Source organism: Aethalodelphis obliquidens, unplaced genomic scaffold (assembly GCF_003676395.1).
Source record: "Aethalodelphis obliquidens isolate GAN/ISIS:26980383/991018 unplaced genomic scaffold, ASM367639v1 scaffold13, whole genome shotgun sequence".
Lineage (NCBI taxonomy): Eukaryota > Metazoa > Chordata > Mammalia > Artiodactyla > Delphinidae > Aethalodelphis > Aethalodelphis obliquidens.
In genome coordinates this window covers 31,837,388-31,861,319 of record NW_020837957.1, presented here as the reverse complement: position 1 = coordinate 31,861,319, position 23,932 = coordinate 31,837,388, and the positions used below count along the sequence as shown (strand labels likewise).

At 35.1% G+C, this 23,932-nt stretch overlaps 1 protein-coding gene across 5 annotated transcripts in view; it reads right to left on the bottom strand.

The window, feature by feature from the left end:
• PTBP2 (polypyrimidine tract binding protein 2) overlaps positions 1-23,599 on the bottom strand; it is an 83,890-nt gene extending 60,291 nt beyond the window's left edge. For 3 of the 5 annotated variants that reach the window (XM_027114427.1, XM_027114428.1, XM_027114429.1), the window contains exons 1-3: positions 23,343-23,598; positions 21,644-21,674; positions 1,795-1,870 (exon numbers count right to left, since the gene is read on the bottom strand). In XM_027114427.1, the coding sequence (XP_026970228.1) occupies positions 1,795-1,870; positions 21,644-21,674; positions 23,343-23,350 (115 nt within the window). In that variant the 5' untranslated portion in view covers positions 23,351-23,598. Of the gene's footprint in view, positions 1-1,794; positions 1,871-21,643; positions 21,675-22,411; positions 22,637-23,342 lie in introns of those variants that run through there. The other 2 variants (XM_027114431.1, XM_027114430.1) reach the window with 2 other exon arrangements.
• Between the last annotated feature and the right edge of the window lie 333 nt (positions 23,600-23,932).

The following is a 23,932-nucleotide window of genomic DNA, read 5'->3' as shown; positions in this document are numbered from 1 at the left end:
AATCCTTCATGTCTTGTCAGGCTGGACTATCAGAGTTTATTAACTTAGTCTTATGGCTGTCACTTACTATAGTGTATGATCCTTTCTCTTAAGACCTGAGCTTTTTGCAGTCTAAACAGAATGTCTATCTGCAAGACATATGCATTCTAACTACCCAGAACTCCAATGTCTCAGAGCACTGCACAACCTATGGAATCACCATTCTAGCTCTGACCCACAGTTGGTCATTTCTGATAGACCAGGACAGTCTCAACCTACACATATGCAGCCCAGCCATTATTCAAAACTCTGAATTAAGTAAGAATCCCCACACCAAATTCGGCCCTCCAACCAATGCCCAAACCCCTGGACAAGTTCCTTTTTCAGGATCCTTCTCCATAAATCCCACATGTCTCAGCAGCTTTGAATTCCAATCTTAGTCTCTTCAGCACAGTGAGACCTCCATGCTTTACTTCAGCTCCACCTCCATGTGCTACAACAGTAGGGTACCCCAAAGCAGAAAAGCCAAAGTATTCATGAGACTCACTTCATATGTTTCCCTTATCTCAGGTTTCATTATCTTGTACTATTTACTCATCAATTCCAGACAACAGCTGTCCCATATATTTTATTCAGTTTTGTAGTTTTTGATTTTGGGGAAAGATGGAAAGAAGGAAAGGCTGCTACCAGTACTCTGTCATAGCCCTACATATTAATTTAGAAAACATTTCCATTATCAATCATTAAATGTACTATTTCAAAAAACATGAAACTGGCAAAGCAGAGATACAGATATTTGAGCCTGTTTGTTCAATTATTTGTACATGGTACCTTAACTATCAAAATCATGGCCTAGTGACTTTGCTTTGTAATCATGACATGGAAAACTCGGTAATGATGATGTGCAGAAAAATTCATCTTAACATCATTATAACTATATTTGAAAAATACTTCATTATAATTCTTACTTAATTGTCAGGGATGTGTACATGTGCACTGAGGTGTACATATACACAAGCATGGCTACCTGAAGGAAATCAAAATGCTTCCATTCTTTTACAATCTTTATATTGCCCAATACGATTCCTAAAACAAGTAATTCAGAAAAGGGTTTAGAAAAAAGAAACTTTGGCTTTAGGTAATAATATAAAATGTAGGGTTATAAGGCAAACTAATTCAGTCATCATCAGATTCAAATTTGGTCCACTGGCCATAAAACTAAGCTCTAAAAATTAGTCTGTATTTATTTATAGACAGACATTACAACCAACCAACAGTAATGTTTCAAACATATAAAGCTTAAACACCCTAACTATGAAGATTAAATAAATCATTTTATATTTCCAAGTAAATAAATAAAGGAAACCAATCCAAAGAGTTAAAAATACTGTTACCACACAGAAAAAAGATTTAAAGCACATTAAAAAAACAGCTATGCAACTGAATCTTATGGTATTTTTTTTACAGTTTGGGCTTTAGGATTTATGGGATAGAGAAGAAATACTTAAAAATATTTTATGACACACAATAGAAGCTAAGCACAAAAGTACAAAAGGAGTGAGAGAACTCGTGACATGAAAGAAAAAAAGGTTACATTTTTGTGATTAAAAGCAATCAGATTTAGTTACTTGCCCACAAATCACCCACTTCAAGGTTTTTTCACTTGACACATACATACTATAGTAAAATTTCTCTAAACTGTTTCAACACAGAGTATTTAAAAATAAAGGCTATTCTGGTAAAACACACTAAACTTTTAACATTCTGCTCTGCAAAATGGCAAATTATGAGACTGTTAAGAGAGTTAACACTTACCTGTAACCACCATGCTGCTCATGTTAGAGTTTGGACTACTGAGAACACTGCCTGAGAGTAGTTCGTCAGATCCTCTCTGTTAAAACAAGAACAAATTAGCATAAGACCCCTTTACATTTAAAAATATTAATCTGAAAGTCTGTCACTTATCTGGTAACTTTTCAAACAGTGTCTGAAAAACAGACACTGAAAAACAAATGTCAAAACAAATGTCAGGTGTTACACTACTGGGAATAAAAAATTTAATCCCTAAAATAAAAAGTTAACTCCACTCTCCTATCCATCTCTTCCTTTTCCACAAAGCCAACAGTGTTTCCTTCCTTCCATTCACCCAAGTCCAACAGACAATAAATAGGAAAACTGATTAGGTTTCATAATCAGAAGCCTTGGAGAACTACATCATTTTTTTAAATAAACAAACTAATGCCACAGCACCTGGACTTTCTCACAGACACTGTGAATCCTTCAGCCTCATAGCCCTTTACTCATCCAGATAACTCAGGTCTTTAGAAAATGAGAACTTCACAATGGTGAGTTGGACAACTCATTTACATGAGCTGGACAATTCATTTTCATAATCATTAAAATTAAACAATTAGGTATATATTCCAATGGCTAGAACACTGTAAACAAAGGCAAAAATCTATGGAATGAGAAATTTCCTTCTACCAATATAAAGAGATTGAATCATGTCTTTAAATCCTTTAAAGAAAAGGTTATAAATCGTATGTTCTCAGAACTGCACAGTTGTTCAAACCAACCAATGTTGTTTCAACTATTTTAAAAATGTGTGTGCATATAAAAGTATGTGTGAGCAGACTAATATTTAAAATAGCTAAATCAACTGTTTTGCATATTTTAAGTATGTGTATACTTACATACATGGGTAATTAATATTTAAAATAACTAAATCAACACTGGCTGATTTAGACAATCAGGACAAAGTTGAATGCAACCACCAAAGTGGAAAAAAATGTACAAAAGAGATAATTTACCAAAGCATTTTACAAAGTCCAAAACAATCCAAATTAACCATAAAATTTATGTTAATTTGTGTTAAACTCATACTTTAATAAGCTGTATTATAATAAGTATCACAGTGATGAAAAAACATTTATACGTCATCCCCTTTTTAAAAAGCTTTCTACTTGCTAGCATCAAGTTCACAGAAATACAAGCATGAGAAAAATAAAAACATAGTATCAAGTCACGTTAATACCATATTTACATCATATTTAATTTTTTAATCAAAGTATGGAAGATTCAGCATGGCACTGTTTTATAAAGACATGATATGATATACAGAATTAGATACTTTAGAGATCCTTAAAGTGTGGTCCCTAGAGCGGCATTAGACCTGGAAATTTCCTTAGCAACATATGTTCTCAGATCCATCCTAGATATACTGAACAAAACAATGGAGACAGGATCCAACAACCTGAGTTTTAACAAGCCTTTCAGATGCTTCTGATGCATGCTGAAGTTTAAGAACTGCTGACATCCATTATTGGTTCACTATCAACAACAAAAAATTTCCTAGTATTTTTAAAAAATTTTTAGAACACTTTTAGGTTTAAAATAAAATTGAGAAAAAGGAACAGATTTCCCATATACCCGCTGCCACCAAAGATGCGTCGCCTCCCCCATTATCAACATCCTCCACCAGGCTGGTACATTTATCACCAAGGATGAACCTATTTTGACACATCATAATCACCCAAAGTTCTGTTTAACTAAGGGTTTAATACTGTACATTTTAATACCTAAGGGTTTGGACAAATGTGTAATGACATATCCGTCATTATAACATCATACACAGTATCTTCACTACCTTAAAAATCCTCTGTGCTCTGCCTATTCATCCAAACTCCTCCCAACCCCTGATCTTTTTGTTGTCTCCTCAGTTTTGCCTTTTTCAGAATATAGCTGGAATCACATAGTATGTAGCGTTCTCAGTTGGCTTCTTTCATTTAGTAATTTGCATTTATGGTACCACGTACCCCTCATGCCTTTTCATGGCTTGATAACTCATTTTGTTTTACTGCTGATAATTACCCCATTGTTGGAACGTACCACAGTTTATTAATCCATTCACCTACTGAAAGACATCTTGGTTGCTTCCATGTTTTGCCTATTATGAATAAAGCTGCTATTAAGATCCACGTGCAGGTTTCTGTGTATACGTAAGTTTTCAACTCCTTTGGATAAATACCAACGAGTTGCTGGATCATACAGTACGAGTATGGTCAGTTTTGTAAGAAGAGCCAAACTGTTTTCCAAAGTGGCTATATAGTTTTGCATTCCCAATATATGCGAATTCCTGACACTCCACATCCTTGCCAGCATTTATGGTTTCCAGTGTTCCAGACTTTGGCTATTCTGACAGTGTAGCAGTATCTCATTGTTATTTCAGTTTGCATTTCCTTAATGACATATGATGTGAAGCATCTTTTCAAATGCTTATTTTCCATCTGTATATCTTCTTTGGTGAGATGTCTGTTAAGTTATTTGGTCTATTTCCTAATCGGGTTGTTTTCTTATTGCTGAGTTTAAAAATTTTTTGTATATTTTGGATAATACCCCTTTATCACATGTATCTTTTGCAAAAGTCCAGCTTATAAATTATTTTTTTCATGGATTATGTCTTTGGTGTGGTACTAAAAAGACATCTTTATACCCAACTCATCTAGATCTTCTCTTACCTTATCTTCTAAAAGTTTTATAGTTCTGCATTCTATATTTAGGTCTATGATCCATTTTGAGTTAATTTTTGTGAAGAGTGTAATATCTGTGTCTCAATTCATTCTTCTGTACATGTATGTTCAGCTGTTCCAGTAGCACTTGTTGGGGAGACTACCTTTGCTCCTTTGTCAAAAATAAGTTGACTATATTTATGGGGGGCGGCTCTATTCTGGGCTCTCCATTCTGTTTCACTGATCAACCTGTCTGTTCTTTCACCAAAACCACACTGTCATGATCACTGTATCTTCATATTAAATCTTGGAAGTTGAGTGGCATCAGTCCTCCAACTTTGTTATTCTCCTTCAATACTGTGTTGGCTTTCTGGGTCTTTTGCTTTTCCATATAAATTTCAGAATCAGCTTGTTGACATCCATATAACTACTCGCTGGAATTCTGATTGGGATTGCACTGAATTTATGTATCAATTTCAGAAGAACTGACATCTTAACAACACTGAGTCTTCCTATCCATGAACGTGGAATATCTATCCACATTTATTTGGTTCTTTGGTTTCATTTATCAAAGTTTTGTAGTTGTCCTCATGTAGATCTTATATGTATTTTGTTAGATTTATACCTAAGATTTTCAAATTTGGGGGTGCTAATGTAAACTGTATTTTGTTTTTAATTTCAAATTGCACTTGCTCACCATTGGTATACAGGAAAGCAATTTACTTTCCTATTAATATATTAACATTGTACCCTGCAATCCTGCAATAACTACTTATCAGTTCCATGAAATTTTTTGTCAATTCTTTTGGATGTTGTACATAGACTATCATGTCATCTGCAAACAAGTTTTATACCTTCCTTCTCAATCTGTATACCTTTAATTTCCTTTTCTTGCCTTACTGCATCAGCAAGGAATTCCAGGAGGATGTTGAAAAGAAGTGGTGAGGAGGGACATCCTTGCCTTGTACTTGATCTTCATGAGAAAGTGTGGAGTTTCTCACCATTAATATGATGTTAGCTGTAGGGTTCTTTGTCAAGTTGAAGTTCCCCTCTGTTCTAGTTTAGTGAGAATTTTTATCATGAATGGGTGCTGAATTCTGTCAAATGTTTTATCCTCATCTAGTGATATGATCATATGATTTTTCTTCTTTAGTCGATTGATGTGATGAATTAACCTAGTTTTCTTTGTTTCTATGACAATTATGCCATATGGCATTTAAGAAAAAGGATTCCATAGTTCAGCTTTCACCTACTATGTCACTGGTAAATTACTTACCTGTTCTAAACCTTAACTTACTCATTTGAAAAACAGAGATAACATCTTATCACAATCCTTGGGCTCTGACAGGTTTCAGGACTGAGACTAGCCCAACAACTTTCTCCTCTGGAGAAAAGAGAACCATGACAGAAAGACATGGGACAAGGATGTGAATATCAAGTTCCTGAGGAAAATGAGATTCTCAGAGAGAAAGGAAGGTTCTCACTCATGTATTTCTGGCCTCCACGAACACAAAGGTGCTACAAAGGAGGTGGACTGAGTGCTACATACCTGCTAAAAGCTGTGAAAGCACAAACTCATACAACCAATAAAAATATAAAATACATATAATGACATACCGAAGAGGATCAATAAAACCAAAATTTGATTTTTTGAAAACAAGACAACAATAGACAAACTTTGGGTGAGAATTAGGTAAGCAAAACCAAAAAAACATAATTATATATCATTAGGTCATGGAAAAAAACAGATGAAAAAAACTTAGCCCAGTGAATAACCTCATGGAGCATACTGATACCATTTTCTTACAACTGCAGGACTTTCACTTATGAAAAATCAACTTCTAGGTTATTTACACCACTATGTTCTGCATTACCATTTTGTTATAGTGGTTTAGCCTTTACCCTAAAATATATATATCTGTAATGTGAAAAAAAACGGCACTGCATATTTTAACTGGCTATCTCTATAAGAGTAAAAAAGACAGAAGAAAAAATGAAATTGGATCCCCACCTCGTACAATAAATGAATTAAATTTTTTTCTGATGAATTAAGAGACAAACGCAACAGATAAGACTTTAAAATTTTTCAGAAGAAAATATTTTATGTTTATACATGAGTATGTAAGTCACAAAAGTGGATCACATACTATGTAATGAATACCTCAGTAAGTTCCATAGAGAAGAAATCATACAGATCATAATATCTGGTCAAACACAATAAACATATTTTAATGAAAATAAGAGAAAAAAGAAAAATAGAACAAAATCTAATTGTTGTAGTTTATTCAGATAAAATTTTGAAACTGTTCCTAAAAACCTGAGCCAAAAATAGAATCAAACCTTCAAATACAGATTCCTATGAAAATTTAGACCAGTTACTCATAAAAAAATAGGCAAGAGATAAGATTAGTTTTCAGCACACACGAAATGGAAATTATGCTTAAACAGAAAAGTTGTTTCATCTTGCTCACAGTAAAAACAAATTCAAATTAATACTAGATTTAGATGCTATTTCACCTCTCAGACTGACAAAACCCCAAGCATTTGACAATATACTATACTATGGCTAGGGGGAACTGAGGCACTTGCATACTTTCTATACAGTGGTATAAAGAAATGAGATTTTCCATATATACCCATGGAGTGATTTCCAGAGTGTATTTCTCATTAAGTAAAAAAGGTAAGATATTAAACCCTGTGTATTCTGTGCTACCTTTTCCCTAAGATGGTGGGAGCTAGCACATAAAAAGAAATTCACATTTACTTCTACTAAATAAAAGAATAAGCCAAAAACTAGTGAAAATAGATACCTATAAGGGGATAGAAAAAGCAAAGTAGAGTGGACAGGAGTGAAAGACTAGACATCCATGAATGTATCTTGTTTTGCAGTTTTGACTTTGGAAAATTTGTTCAACATGAAAAAAATTCCCTAAAAATGAAAACCAAAATGTAACAAATAAACCTAACTATTAGCTTGGTGGTAGAACCGCACACAGAATTATCTCAATAGATTTAAAAATTCTGTGATTTTACTATACATTCTTTGCAAAATACACTTTAAGGACAAAAATAACTGCAAACGTCTTAAAACTGTATTACAACGTTAATGTTAACACTGATGTTGCTTTTTAAAGAAACTAGTATATATGCAATTATGTTAACACTAGCAAGCAAGAGTTTACAACATACAAGAGATACAAACAAAAAACTGGAAGAGGAAAAATTGTAAAATTACATACAAACTGGAAATAAATGAGTTCAAATATATTTGTCTCAAAAAAATTTTGTTAGCTTTGTGAATTGAAAAAAACCTTAAAACAACAACAGCCTAAAAGCAATTGGCACCTTTGCACCCACATTACTGTGGTCTCTAAGGACCAGGTCTCACCAAAGGACCATTCTTTTTAAAGAAATGGCTAATTGAAGTTTTGGAGGAAGAAATGATACTTTAGGTAAGTATCAAAATTACCGGTATTATGAGCTGCTGCTGGCCCAAGATGAGAAAATTTAAACATTTTTAAAGGAATGATCATTGCAATAAGACTGGAATAAACGTAAAAATCCTTGCCTTCACAACGACCTAACATCAATGCTAAAGAACTCACATTACACTGGAGTTACTGGAGTTACGAGCTCATGAGGAAAAATTTTTTAACTGAAAATCTACCCTGCTTTTCTTTTGATAAGGGTGTTTCAGTATGACCAAATGTTTGATGAAAAAAGTTCTTCCAACAGAAAAATATTTTAAAATATATGCAGGAGAAAAAAATAATATCACCATTTTTGCAATACCCAATGAAATTACTCAATTATCAGCTACTAAAGCCCACTAGGTGAAAGGATGATAGAGCACTCTACACTGGATGCATCAAGCTGAGGACACTTGAACCTACTGATAAATGTCAGTACTGAACCTACTGATAAAACATCACAAAGAGGTAACTAGACATGTTCCTCCTGGTGTGATACATTAGAAATTACAGAGTACATTTATAAAATATTCTTGCTAAAAATTAAACCTGAATCCGATCAAGCCTCATCTAACTACAAGTACACAGGAAATACAAGACATGGGAAACACACAAAATGACAACATGAAGGTATAATCAGCAAAATTATAATTTTCAGAAAATTGTACAGAATAGATGACCCAGTTTCTCTAAAAAAGAAAATCAAGAAAGGGGGAGGGAGAAGGAAAACTGACATAAATAGACTTAAAAGAACCAAATCAACATGTTGACTTTCCTTGATCCCTGATTCAAAGAGAAAATATAAAAGACTTCTTTAAAGTGACTGGGAAACTGACTACTGTTAGACATTAGATGATATTAAGAAATTATTTTAGTGATGGGGTGGGATTGGGCAAAATAAGTGAAGGGGATTAAGTGATACCAACTTCCAGTTATAAAATAAATAAGTTACTGGGATGTAATGTACAGCTTGGGGAATATAATTAATAATTTTTTACAGTGACAGATGGTTACGGTGATCAATCTGTAATGTATGTAAATTTTGAATCATTATGTTATACACCTAAAACTAACATAATATTGTATGTCAAATATACTTCAATAAAAAAGGAAAAACTTATTTAAAATTTTATTAGGTATGATGATATAAATGTCATCTTTAAGAGATTATATCTATTAGAAATACACATTGAAGTATTTAGGAATGATATAAAATAATCACCGAGATCTGCTTTAATATTCTCCCACAGGAAGGCAAAGGAAGTATATTATTATACCATTCACCCTACTTTTGTATACCTTGAAGCTTTCACAAAGCTTAAAAAAGTGAAAAAGCTGTAAGACGTTGATGAAACACATTGAAGAAGACACAAATAAGTGGAAAGATATTCCATGCTCATGGACTGGAAGAATACTGTTAAAATGTTCACACTACCCAAAACAATCTACAGATTCAATTCAATCCTTATCAAACTAAAGATTTAGTATAACTAAGCCCCTTGGCATCAGTCTTAGCAATGACTTTTTGGCTTTGACACCAAAAGCAAAGACAACAAAAGCAAAAATAAATTTAGACTATATCAAACTTTTAGCTGCTGCAGAGCAAAGGAACCCACCAACAAGATGAAAAGGCAACCTACTGAATGGGAAAAAATATTTACAAATCATAGATAGAAAGTTAGTATCAAAAATAAAGAACTCATACTACTCAGAAAAAATGAACAGTATGATCAAAGAAGACACAATAGACATTCTTCCAAAGACACACAAACGACCAACAGGAACATGAAAAGGTGCTCAACATCACTAATCAGGGAAATGCCAATCAAAACCACAATGAGATATCACCTCACACCTGTTAGAATGGATATTACCAAAAAAATAAGAAATAACAAGCACTGTCGAGGATGTGGAGAAAAAGGAAGACTTGTGCACTGATGATGGGAATGTAAATTGGTGTACCCACTAAGGAAAAGGAAAACAGGTTCCTCAAAAAATTTTAAAAAGTACAACTGTATGATCCAACAATACCACCTAAGTATTTACCCGAAAGAAATAAAATCACTATCTATAAAAGATATCTGCACCCTGTATTCATTGTAGCACTATTTACAACAGTCAAGACATGGTAACAACCTAGGTCTCCATCAACGCATGAAGAAAATGTGGTTAATCTATACAATGAAATACTATTCAGCTATAAACAGAAGAAAATCCTACCATTTGCAACAACATGCAAATGAGGTCATTAGGCTAAGTGAAACAAGTCAGAGAAAGACAAACACCATATGATCTCATTTATATGTAGATTCTTAAACAAACAAAAACCCAAAACACTGAACTCACAGATACAGAAAACAGTGGTATCCAGAAGCACAGCCAGGCCTTTTAGGGAGGGATGGAGAGGGGATAGGAATTAGTGAAGGTGGTGGTCAAAAGGTACAAACTCGGAGTTACGACATAAATGACTCCTGACGATATAATGTACCGCATGCTGATAATAGTTAATAATACTGTATATTTGAAAGTTGCAGAGAATAAGTCTTAGAAATCCCCATCACAAGGAAAATAATTTAACTAAGTGTGGTGATGGATGTTAACTAAACTTATTCTGGTAATCATTTCACAATATATACATACATCAATTCATGTTGTGCACCTGAAAATAACACAATGTTTCTACATCAATTACACCTCAATCTTAAAAAAAAAAAAAAAGAAAAAAGAAAAAAGGGAACTCTTAAAAGTCAAAGCTTACTGCCCAAACTATCAACTGATCTTTCTTCACCTTGAATGCATTTTTAAACAAGAAAATAAACATGTTCGGGATGGAATCTGAAGTGGACAAAAAATAATAATACAGTAAAATAGATCTAGTGTGGGCAAAAAAAGACAAAAACATAAATTAGTGAATCATGAAACAAACAAAAAAAATTAACAAAAGCTGGTACTTTGAAAAGACCAGTAAAATAAGGTCTCTGATAAGGAAAAAAAAAAAGAAAAAAGATAAAATATGAATGTGTACTGTTAATAAAAATTTAAAAAGGGAGAATTTAAAAATGCTATAAAATTCTGGGAAATAGAAAAGTACATCAATAATAGAAAAGTAAATCAATAGAAAAGTAAATAGAATAGAAAAGTAAATCAATAACTTTGGAAAAAAATCAAACTGGCAAAGAAGCATCTCTCTTTCCTCATGCCTACACATAAGCTTTTAAAAATCCTTCTAACATGTAGGGAAAATGATGGGAAGTACATACAGTGCTGATTAGCTTTGGTAAAATTATCAGTGAATTAATATATTTTCCTTTTTGCCTAAAGCATTAAGTTTCTGCATTAAGCATTAAACAAAATAGTACGGAGAAGTAAAGGAAAAATTCTTCAAAGAAAAACATCACTGTTCTCTCCAGCTCTGCCATCTTATTTTTTTGATAATACAAATACAATACTCTCCAATTAACTTATAAATTTAGTACAACTATAATCAAAACCTGAAAAGTCTTCATGGAACTTAGCCAACTGATCTTAAAAATATATATACAGTGAAGAAAATGCCAAGACAATTTTGAAGTTGCAAAATTCACTCTCCAAGATTCCAAAACTTACTGTGATGCCACGTTAAATTAAGACATTTGGGTAGTAAGACAGTAATAGACAATGAAACAAGAGATACCCCAGGGAAAGTTTCACACATATATGGAAACCTGACAACTAACACTGCAGATCAGTAGGAAAATATGAACCATTCAACTGAGTTTGTACCAGATTTGTTAGCCATTTACAACACATTACACAAAAATTAAATTACATGTAAACTGAGGCCCTAAATGTGAAAATCAAAATTTAAAAATTTTCAAAGTAAAATCCAGAAGACTATATAGTATCAAACCTTGAGTTTAAGAAAGATTTCTTAAAACTAAAACATAAATTTAATGTTAAAATTTCCTACTCTATTCATCAATGCAAAAAAATCAAGCCACAGACAGGAAGGAATTTATCTGTACCATATATAACTAACAAAGCTTTAGTACCCACTATATACAAAAACTCCTAGAAATCAGTAACAAAAAATAAAAACTTCAAAGTTGACTTCTAATAAAGGGCTCCTTCTAAATAGGATTGACAAATTAAAGAACTACAATACCAAGCATCACCATCATTTGAGCACTTACAGCCATTCTGTGCTAAATCTTTTACATATTATTCAATCTTCAACATAATTTCTGAGGTAGGTCCTGTTAAACCCATCTTAAAAGTTGTAAAACTGAAACTCAGAGGTTACCTTGTTCAATGTTAGAGGCCAACTCTAGTCTGTTAATTCTACATCACGTGCTTTTAATTTGACAAGCCCTTCATTGAAAAAAATTTCTTGTCCACCATCAGTAATGCCAATTTATGTTCAATTTTAATATATTTCTATTATAGAAAATTTAATTGGACTTTCAAGATATACTTCTTTGTATATATCCTTTCAGAATACTGACAAACAGATGTCTATTGAGCAAACTATGCTGAGCATAAACAAATTGAAGAAAAAGTTATTACAAAATGTTCTTGGAAAAAACATCACACAGACATATGCAAAAAAAATCAGATATCATATCTTCTAATGGAAAAACATATCACCACTTACAAAATATTACTAAAAACAGAAAGAGAACCTGATGGTCTGTAGATCCATCTACCAACTGACTATATGGACAACATAACAATTACAACATCAGAATACAATCAGTATATGCAGACTATGGACAACTCTGTAAGACCAACAACCAGTTTTCTTCAACAATAAAATGTAATTATGAAAAACCTCACAGTGATAAAAGGAGAATTCGTAAACTGAAAGAAATTTAAAAGGCATGTCAATTTACTGAATGTGTTCTTATTTGATCCTGATCCCTCCCCACCACGAAAAATGAACTCTGTAAAAATATTATGACTTTCATGAGACAAATAGAAATCTTACAAATCTGGCACTTAAGAACATTAAGCAATTGTTGCTATTTTTTTTTGGGGGGGGTGCACTAACAGTACTGTGATTGTATTTCTTTAAAACAGAAAGAGAGGGAGGACTGACCCTATCTTTTAAAGAGACACACCAAAACATTTATGGATGAAACAAATAATCTGGAATTTTTCTCAAAATAATACAGGAGGAGAAAAGTAGAGTGTGGATCTCCTAAGTTTTAGCAATGGGTTGTTCGTTGATGATTGTTGGGGCTGAGTGACATATAAATAACGCTTCGTGATACTACTGTGTCTTTTTTTAATGTTTAAAATTCACCATAACAGTTATAAGACGAATCATTGCTCAAAAACACATACCTTTCATAACTGTTGTATTTTATTACTTTTAAAGTAAAAATATTACCTAACCACCTTAGCCCTTAATGAAGTATGTCCGAAACTAAATTAAGAAAGCTATTACAGTTCAGGAACACAAATGGACCAAGTAAGAGATTAGAATAGTTAATGACTATATTCTAATTCATGGTGCTCCATACAGTACCAAAGCCAACTATTTTGCAGCTCAGTCTCCACATTCTAAAGATAGCAGAATAATGAGCTACTTTCATGTATGGAAGCTTACAGATATATGGAATACTGCCTACCACATGAAATACTTGAAATTTTCTCCAACCTATCGGCCATTCTATTTTTTCTCTCCCTCCCATATATTACACAAACCCTTCGCTGTAAAATCCATCATTCAGCTAACTTGTTCAAGGGCTATGAATTTGTGCCAGCCTATTGACAAAACTTTGGCCATGTCTTCCCCTCAGCATATACTGCTCACTTCTGCTCCCAAACATTTACAATACACAGGTTACAATCCACTGATTTCATGAAATCTACTCTGATTCTACCAACCAATCTTCCCTAAACGTAGCCATAGGGCATTTGCTTAAACCTTGTATATTTGTTTCTTCAACTAGATGAGGTTCTAGAGATACAGCTCTTTTGGATCTCCAGCAAAAAGGAAGAATGTTGTGCAATAAAATTGATATTTACCTTTTTACTGATAAGTGGCTCATGAGATTATGAGCATGTTGAAGCCAGAGACCCTTCAATAGTCATTAAATATATACTGAGTATGTACTATTTAACAGGCACTACTGATGACACAGAAACAATAAAACAAAAAAGGTCTCTGCCCTCAAGACACATATATTCTATTCTTAATGTCTCTGAATCACCAGTCTTTAATACAGTGCTGACACTCAGCAGACACACTAATGTCTCTAATTTGAAATTCTAATACAAATACCCTAGCAAGCATTATGTAACATTTTAAGAAAACTCAAAATCTAAAAACCCAAACAACACAGTTTTTCTTAACCTACCTATTATAAATCAGTTATGTTCAACTATTAAAAAAAAGTTTTCTTTAGCATTATTTTACTGTAATTGTCTAGGAAAGCCAATGATGATGAATAAAATAGTCATATCACAACTTAAAACTGTGCATTCAGCAATTTACAACCAGTGCTTTCAAAATTCTAGTGAAATTTAACTTGAAAAAAGCTAACTACTTGGGCCCATTATTCTGCAAGAATTTCAAAGGCAAAAATGGTTAAGAGTACAGAAATGAAACCTCTGAAACAAATTACAAAGAACATAAAAAAACATTTTAAACAAATACAACAAACTTCATATTAAAAATTCACAAATTTCCTTTCTTGTTTTACAGTCTCACTGACCTGACCAAATAGAAAGGAGTCTAAAATCATTGAGAACTGAGTAAAATCTACAGCACATTTATAAGGATAATGAAAAATGAGATTTCAACATACCCTAAAGCTATAAAAATTGTTTGTTCTTTATGTAGTATAAATTGGTTAACATTAACAAAGGACCTAATTCACAGAAAATACTTTTTATGCATAATCACTTTTAATCTTCAGAATTTATAATCTCAATTTTAAGGAAACTGAAATTAAAAATGTTTAAGTATCAGAGACAAAAAAAATAAATTATACTACTTCATAATTCAAACACGCCTAGATGCCCAAAACTGTATGAGGTAAAAAAGTAATAAACTGTAAGAAAAAGTACCTATGATGTATATGAATCAATTTTCTTTTTATATAGAGTTGTAACAAACAAGATAATCATTGAAATAGATCACATATACAAAGAGGCAGTTCACAGAAACAGAAAGTCAAATTTTAAAAATCTCACCCATTTCAAATTACAAAACTTTTTTTTTTACCGTGAAATTAGCTAGTATTCTAAATTTTTATTAAAACCCAGGATTGGTAAGGGTGTAGAAGAACAGGCACTCCCATACACAACTGTAGAAAACAAATGAATAAAGAAACTTGTGGCATTGTGGTTTTAACAAACTTTTTAATTGTAAATTTCATTTGACACTGCATTTTTACTTCTATTTTTAGTATGCTTCTATTTTTAACTGCAAAGGGAATCAAACCAAAATGTTCATCAATGTGGATCTAAATTGTGGTATGTCAAGCAACTACACTGTGGTGCATCCACAGAACAAAGAATAAGATAAATCTATTACTGCAGAAATATTACATAATTTTTTTTTAAAAAATGAACTTCTAATTTTGGCCAAGAAGGTATAACATGAGCCAGTTTGCCCAACTGAGAAAAAAAATAAAAGAAAAAGAAAATCACACATAATATATAGAACAATGTTCTTCAAGACCACTGGACATCAGACAATGATGAACAATGATCCCCCAGAGTCAGAAAACAACCATGGGGTAAAGCCATCATCGTCCCAGCTTACTCACTTGAGAAAAAGTCCAGGTCAAGGCACAGCTCAGATAAGGAAACCAAGTCGAACTTGGAAAACTCCCTGAGAGTTAAGAAAGAGGCAAGAATCCAGGGGGACCAAAGCAACTAGAGTTTGTATGGCAGAGTTCCAAAAAGAGTTGCACGGAGAGAACTCTGGAAATCTGCAGAGAATCCTCCCTAAGTATCCAATGCATGTGCATAACTATGTTAAGGGTAAAGTAGAAGATTATTTGTCTTGTTGTTTAAATCTTTTAAAAAGATAAATGGCTGTTTAAACAAATAAAAAGAATGCCGTATAGAATTTATAACACATAGAAGTAAAATGTTATAATAATAGTACAGAGGCCAATGGGGGAGAAGTATTCTAATATTCACATAGTATATGTAAAGTAGCATAAATACTACTTGAGTTAAGACTGTGATAAATTAAAGATGTATGCTATAAATCCTAAAACAGCTATCAACATAACAAAACAGCTATAAGCTAATCAGCTAAAGAGATTAAAATGGAATTAAAAAAATTACTCAATCCAAAAGAAAGCAGGAAAAAAAAAGGGAATGAAGAACATAAGAGACAAAACAACAAAGTGGTACTTTTAAAACTAACCATATTAATATAACAATAGTGACTGTGAAGGGTCTCAACAACCAAAAGAAGAGGGTGTAAGATAGGATTTAAAAATCAAGTCTCTATTTTATGCTGTCTACAGGAAATACACTTTAAAATCTAAGGATACAAATAGTCTGAAAGTAAGATAATGGAAAAAGATATACCATGTAAACTGTATTCAAAAGAAAGCCAAGATGGCTGTATTAATATCAGAAAAAGTAAGCAAAGAAATTTTAAAAAAAGAAAGCAAAGAAATTTTTAAAAATTTTAAATTTTAAAGCAAAATAGATTACCAGGGATAAAAAAGGTCACTGCATAATAATAAAGGGGTCAATGAATCAAGAGGACATAGTAATCCTGAACGTTTATGTGCTAATTATAACTTCAAAAACATAAAGCAAAAACTGGTAGAACTGCAAGGAAAAACAAACAAATACACAATATAGGAGATTTCAATATCGTTTTCTCAATAAGTGACAGAACAATAAAAAATCAGGAAAGGCAGCTCACTTGAGCAACACTACCAATAAACATGACCTAATTGACATGCATAGAACACAACAATAACAGAATGCACATCCCTATCAAATGCACTTAAAACAGGATATATATTTGAACCATAAAACAATAAAATAATTACAAAGATTCAAGTCTTACAAAATGTTCTCTAAGCACAATGGAATTAAATTAGAAATAAATAACAGAAAAATACATGGAAAATTCCAAATACTTGGAAATCAAATACTTCTCAATAACCCATGGGTCAAAGAAATAAAAAAGCATATTGGAATGTATTTTGAACTGAATGAAAAGAAGTATAAATGTCAAAATTTGAGGGATGCCATGAAAGCAACACTTGTATGAAAATACATGGCATTAAACCTCTCTATATTAGAAAAGATATGTCAACTACATCAACCTCAATGTTAACTAAGAAGAGAGCAAACTAAATACAAAGCAGAAAAACATTAAAACAGAAGAAATCAATAAAATGGGAAAGAGAAAACTCCATGAAACCAAAAGCTGATTTCTGTTTTATATTAATGAAATCAATAAATAAATCTTTAGCCAGACTGATAGGGAAAAGACACTATCAATACCAGGAACAAGAGAGGCAACATCACTATAGATTCTACAGATAATAAAAATATTAAAATGTAATACAACAAACAACCCTATGCAAATAAGTTCAGCAACTCTGATGAAACAGACTAATTCTATTAAAACAAAATTACCAAAGCTCACTCCAGAATAATGTGAATAGTCCTATATCTATTCAATAAATTGAATGTGGTTTAAAACCTTCCCACAAAGAAAACACCAGGCCCACACAGCTTCACTAGTGAACTGTACCAAACTTTTAAGAAAAAAATATATCATTTAAGTAATTTACCCTAATATCAGGAAAAAAGTAAGGCGGCCTGCTCTCATCATTTAAATATTGTACTAGATGCCACAGGCAAGAAAAACAAAAGGCATCCAGATAATAAATATGATGAACAGTGTATATATAAAATCTGACGGCATCTACCAAATAGCTGTTCGATCTAATAAATGAGTTTGGCAAAGGTGCTGAATACAAGAGCAATGGGCATAAATAATCTGTATTTCTATATATTAATAACAAATACACATTTGATTTTTTTTTTTTGCGGTACGCAGGCCTCTCTCTCACTGCTGTGGCCTCTCCCGCTGCGGAGCACAGGTTCCAGGTGCGCAGGCTCAGCGGCCATGGCTCACGGGCCCAGCCGCTCCGCAGCATGTGGGATCGTCCCAGACCGGGGCACGAACCCGTGTCCCCTGCATTGACAGGCGGACTCTCAACCACTGCGCCACCAGGGAAGCCCTGATTTTTTAAATTACTTTAAAATAGCACCAAAAAACACAAAATAAGGCTAAATCTGACCAAAAAAATACAAAATCTATACAGTGAAAACTAAAACAATGCTGAAAGAAATGAAAGACCTAAGTAAATGGAAAGATAAATTGTGTTCGTGGATGAGAAAACTCAACATTAAGATGTTAATTTTCCCCAAATTGCTCTACTGATTCAAGTTAATTTCAATTAAATCCCAGCAGGCCTTTTTGTAGAAACTGACTCACAGGAAAATGTGAAGGACCCAGAAGAGCCAAAACAACTTTGAAAAAGAACAAAGTTCTACTTGATTTCAAGATTTAATATAAAACTACAGTAATTAAAACAGTACGCTTTTGTCTACTAGGTAGACAAAAATGGGTCAATGGACGAGAATACAGTACAGAAACAGAATCATACGTACATACATAACTGATTTTTGACACAGGTGCAAAGCCAGTTCAATGAAAAAAAGTCTTTTCAATGAGTGTTGCTAGAAAAAGTGTCCATATGGAAACCCAAAAAACCTTGATTCATACATTGCACCATATTAAAAAAATTAATTCAAAAAGACTTAAATGCAAAACTAAAAACTGTAAAACTTCTATTAGAAAAAAGAGAAGAAAATCATCGTGACCTTGGGTTACACCAAGATGGCTTAGATATGACCAAAAGCAGGAGCCACACCAAACCAAAAAAAAATACACACCACAGAACACCTGGTAAACTGAAATTCATCGGAATTAAAAACTGCTGCACTACTGCTCTTCAAAACACTGTGGAGAGAATGAAAACACAAGTGGCAGAAAATATTTTAAACCATATATCTGATAAAGAACTTGTAACCAGAAATGTAGACTTCTCAAAACTCAAAGAAATAAATCAATTTAAAAAGTGGACAAGAAATTTAAAAAGACACTGTACCAAAGATGATACACAGCTTGAAAACAGCCCATGAAAAGATGTTCAGCACCAAAGACATTAGAGAAATGCAAATGAAAACCACAAAGATTACGACTTCACATCCACTAGAATCTCTATAATCAAAAAAAAACCAGACAACAGGCACTGGAGAGGATGTAGATGGACTGGAAATCTCATACCCTGCTGGTGGCAATGTAAAATAGTATAACCACTTTAGAAAATAGTTTGCAGTTTCTTAAAAAGTTAAACATATGCCTAACCATATGGTCTAGCCATTCCAATCATAGGTATTTCCCCAAGAGAAATGAAAGCTTACATTCACAAAAAGACCTGCACAGGAATGTTCACAGAAGCTTTACTTATTATAGCCCAAAACTGGAAACAATCCAAATGTCCATCAAGAGTTGAGTGGATAAACAAATCGCTGTATATCCATACAATGCAATACTACAAAGCAATAAAAAGAAATGAACTACTGATACACAATATGGGTGAAATCCCAAAATAAATATGCTGAGTGGAACAATCCAGGCAAAAAGAAGGTACATACTGTATGACTATTTGTTTAAAATTCTAAAAATTGCAAACTCATCTATAGTGACAGAAAGCAGAACAGTGGTTGCTTGGGGAGAGAAAGGCAGATGGGAGAGATTACAAAAGGGCAAAATGATACTTCTGGGGTTCATTATCTTGATTGTGGTGATAGTTCCATAGGGGTATACATGTCAAAACACTAGTATACCTTAAACATATGCAGTTTACGTCAAATTGTATCTCAATAAAGCTTTTTTTAACGACAAGATATGGACCAGTACACACGGCATGAATCCATATGTGTCGCTAAACAAGGATGTTTATATGTGTGCTAATATATAAACTAATAATTTCAGGAAAAAATGCACCAAAAATAATGTTAACATAATTATCTACACCTAAGAAACAGGACTTGATATCAGGGAGAAATACTTTTCACTTTAAATTTTTTTTAACCATGCACATTATTTTTTTTTTTATTTCATAAAAGCTTAATTACTTGTACCTAAGTCTGACGCCAAAGCAAAAATTCTTAACCATTATCCTAGAAAATTATTTAAAACATAACTTTAGTTATCAAAACTTTTATATTAAACACTGGACAAAAAAAGTGGCTAGCAATTACTTTTATATCATTTTCTAATGTTTTCTCTTCAAACTACTAATACAGAAAACTGCCAATAAACCCAATATGTACATCCTCTTCCAGGCATCCTCATTTCTCTCTGCTTGTTCGGGGTCCTGTGAGTTCCTTTTCTCCTCATCCAGTAACAGTTGACAACTCAGACTTGAATCATTTATTTTTAAAAAATTCACTTCCAGAGGCTGTTTGGATGGTAACTATAATATCTACATCTTGCACTCTCAACTTAGAAAACAGCATTGCCAAATAAAAATAAATACACCTTCCCACTCATCATTTCTCCCCCAATCTACATAATATGAACTTGACAAGCCTAAATATTAAAGCATGGACAAGTACTTAGTTTACTAGATACAGAGGACAGAAAATAAGCAAAACGCAAAATATCTCCAAAAGCGTTCTGATTAATATCACACTGTTATGGATGAAATTTTAAGAATTCCAAAAATTATTTGGAACAATCAGCATAACTGGACTAAGCACACAGCCTCTCAAGCCTACTCACACTTGAAGGGGGGAAATGTCACTGCATCCAATGTCATTGCATCCAACAAGTATCTTAGTACTAGGCTTGGAAGATGGTGTCAGGCTTGGAAAATTGAAGATTTAAGACAAGAACCATGCCCTAGACGGCAGAAAGGCTTACAAACAAAATTTATAATAAATCACGATGTTAAAATATGCAAGGATTCAAGGAAATGAAACGCCTAAGCACTAGAACTAACGTTTAAAGTATGAGTAGTTTTCCTGGCCATAGTGAGTGAGGAAAGATTCCAAACAATCTCTACCATAAGGCCTATCTTTCTTTAACAGACACACAAACCAGCTTTATAACTTCTGACTCAAATTTGAAGCTAACTGCCTAAACAAGTTTCTTTTCTCTTTAAAGATCAGAGTAACTGATTTCTAATGAGGCTTATTATTGGTGAAAATATTTTAGTCTTCGTAAGACAAAAGCAGAGCTAAAAAAATCTTAGATTACTAAAATTATATGATTTAGGTCAAATCACTTATCTGTCCATTTAAAACCATCATATCCTCTCAGAAAATTGGGTTATTTTCTATTCACAAGAAGCCATGTCTGAAAGCTTTTTAAATTCCTTGAACACCATTCATAACTATTTTAAAATGTTATTCTCATAGGCTGCCTTTCTAAAAAAATTTATGGTTGTTGTCTATTTAGATTAAAACTATTTATATAAACCAACTTTAAAAATTGAACAAAACACTTTACACTTGAATTTTGTAAGCTGTATTATAGTTTTCAAAAGCCAACAGAAAGTTTCCACTAATGATGATAATATGCTCAGTTGACTGAGGAATCCAGTTTTCATTAGTTTTAAACTTTTTTCCTACCTTCACGCCAACTGCAACTTCAGTGACAATTCTGTAATGAAAAAAACAAGTTTCAACCTCTTGTTCTTCAAATGGTCATTGTTTGAAACTTTTTAGGGTACTTCATCATTCATGAATTTTCCACTCACAACGCAGACAGAAAACAAAGATGGTCAGTGGCACATAATCAACTTGGCTTTCTAGAAATGACTTTCAAAGGTGTGATGAAACTCACCACACTTTTGGTATTTTTTAACACTTCAAATAGCAAACTGAACAAACCCCCAAAGCCTATTAATACCCCTTTACCCTTTGATTTAAAACTTAACTCTTTAGTAATCTTGATAGAAACAGGAAACATGAATTCCAGGGCAAGTTTTGCCATCTATTTCCATATTGATCTGGGGGAAAGAGTGAACTTCTCTGGATTTGTTTCATCTGGAAAATAATCTCCAGAGAACCTCTAGGAAGATTCAAATTTTGTTAATCTGTTAACTTTTATGTGACCTGCACTTAGTTTCTTCACAAAATACTGAACTCCAGATGATTTAAATAAACTCACATTTTACTTCTGACCCTTCAAATACTGTCAATGATTCCAATAAACGTACTTTTTAAGTGATACTGTTTTTCTATGCCCCCAAACGGGATGAATACGGCTATATTTTCACCCTAAAGGGTGCCTCCTTTCTAACAATGAGTTAAATTATTAAAGAATCTTTTCAGATGGGGAGCGTTAAGTACCAGGGACACCCTGGTCCGTATCATTTCCCGAAGCCCTTGCCTCACCTCACTTAGCACTATCGCCAGCCTCAAAGATGCAGCACGGCTCTGGCTTTTTGGAGTTGTTTTTGTTTTTCCAGAAACTGGTCAAAGTAGCTGAAAAGATGGCCCTGTGTTGACTATCTACTCTTGTTTCTGCCATGGCTCTTGGCCTTTGCCCATGTGACTGATGTCGACCACAAACACTTCGTTTTTGAGATGATTTAATTGCTGGGCCCTTCTGCCAAGCTTGGAACGATCTTAGGCCACACAGAAAGGCGTTTTTTAGCCTCCCGCCCCCACTAGCGGACTCCAGTGAAAACAAAGGAGTGTGACATCTGCCCTCCCCCTTCCTCCCGCCACCGCACGCCTCCCCGCCCCCCCCCTTCCCCCGCGGCTCCCACTCAGCCTTCCCGGGAGCTCCCGCCACCGGCATCTCCCCCAGCCGGGGCGGGCCGGGCCGGGCGAAACCGGGGAGGCTTGGGACGGCTTGGGGGGGCCTAGGTGGGGGCGGCCTCTCTCTCCGCAGGGAGCTTCCCACGCAGGCCTCGCTCTCCGGCCGCTACACCCGCTCCCAGCCGCGCCGCTCGCCCGCGGTCCGGGTCCCAGGTTACGGATCGAAATGGCTCCTAGAGGGGGCAGGGCCGGGCGAGACGTCCTGGGACCCCCCAGAGCCCATCCCCCGCTGCCCCGCCGGGGCCCGCTGTCTCCCCGGGGTCGTCGCCCCGCCGTCTCCCCAACTCCTGCCGAGTCCACAAGCCCGCTTTCTTCCCGTTTTCTCGACCAGAGCCCGCCAGGGGGAAGCCCAAGGAGGGGTGTGTGCGATGGGGCGGGGGTTGGGTAACGGCAGCCCAGCCCTGGGGAGGGACCGCCGGGGGGTTTCGGCCCGACCCCGGACCAGGCCGAAGGCAGGCCCCACTCCCCTCTCGCACACCTCCTCGCCGGCCTCGTTACCTACCCGTCCATTGCCGAACCGGACAAAGCTTCGCTCACAAGAACCGAGCCACGCAGCCGGCGAGACACACAAGCGGAGAGAAAATGGCGGCCAGGTCCCGACGGAAATTGCCGAAGGTGCCGGAGCGCACCGGGCAGCGCGCGGCAGCGGCGGCGGCGGAAAGAGCCGAGCGCGCCGGCGCCGGGCTGCGGGCGGCGAGCGGCGGGGCGCGGGAACGAGGGGGAGTGGGCGCAGCCGCCGTCGCCTCCTACGCGCAGCCGCGCGCGTGAGGCCCTCCGCCCTCCGCTCTCAGCGCTGTGGGCCGGGGCCTGCTGCTGTGCAGCGTGGCGTGCTCCGTTTCTTTTGTACGTTCCTCTCCGAAGTCCCTGTTGCCCTCCTAGGGCGCTGTGGGTGCGACACCGCCCAACCCTCCACACCCACTGCCTTAGACCTCGGGAGCGTGGTCACTGGACCGCAGGACTGCCCCCAGGCAGCCTCCACTTTTCCCTCCAAATCAGGCTCCAAGTTGGCTCCCCCCTCGACCTAGGCGGGCCAAGGAAAAACTATTTTATAGCTTTTTTTTCTATGCCATCTTTTATTTGCAGACCTCTCCA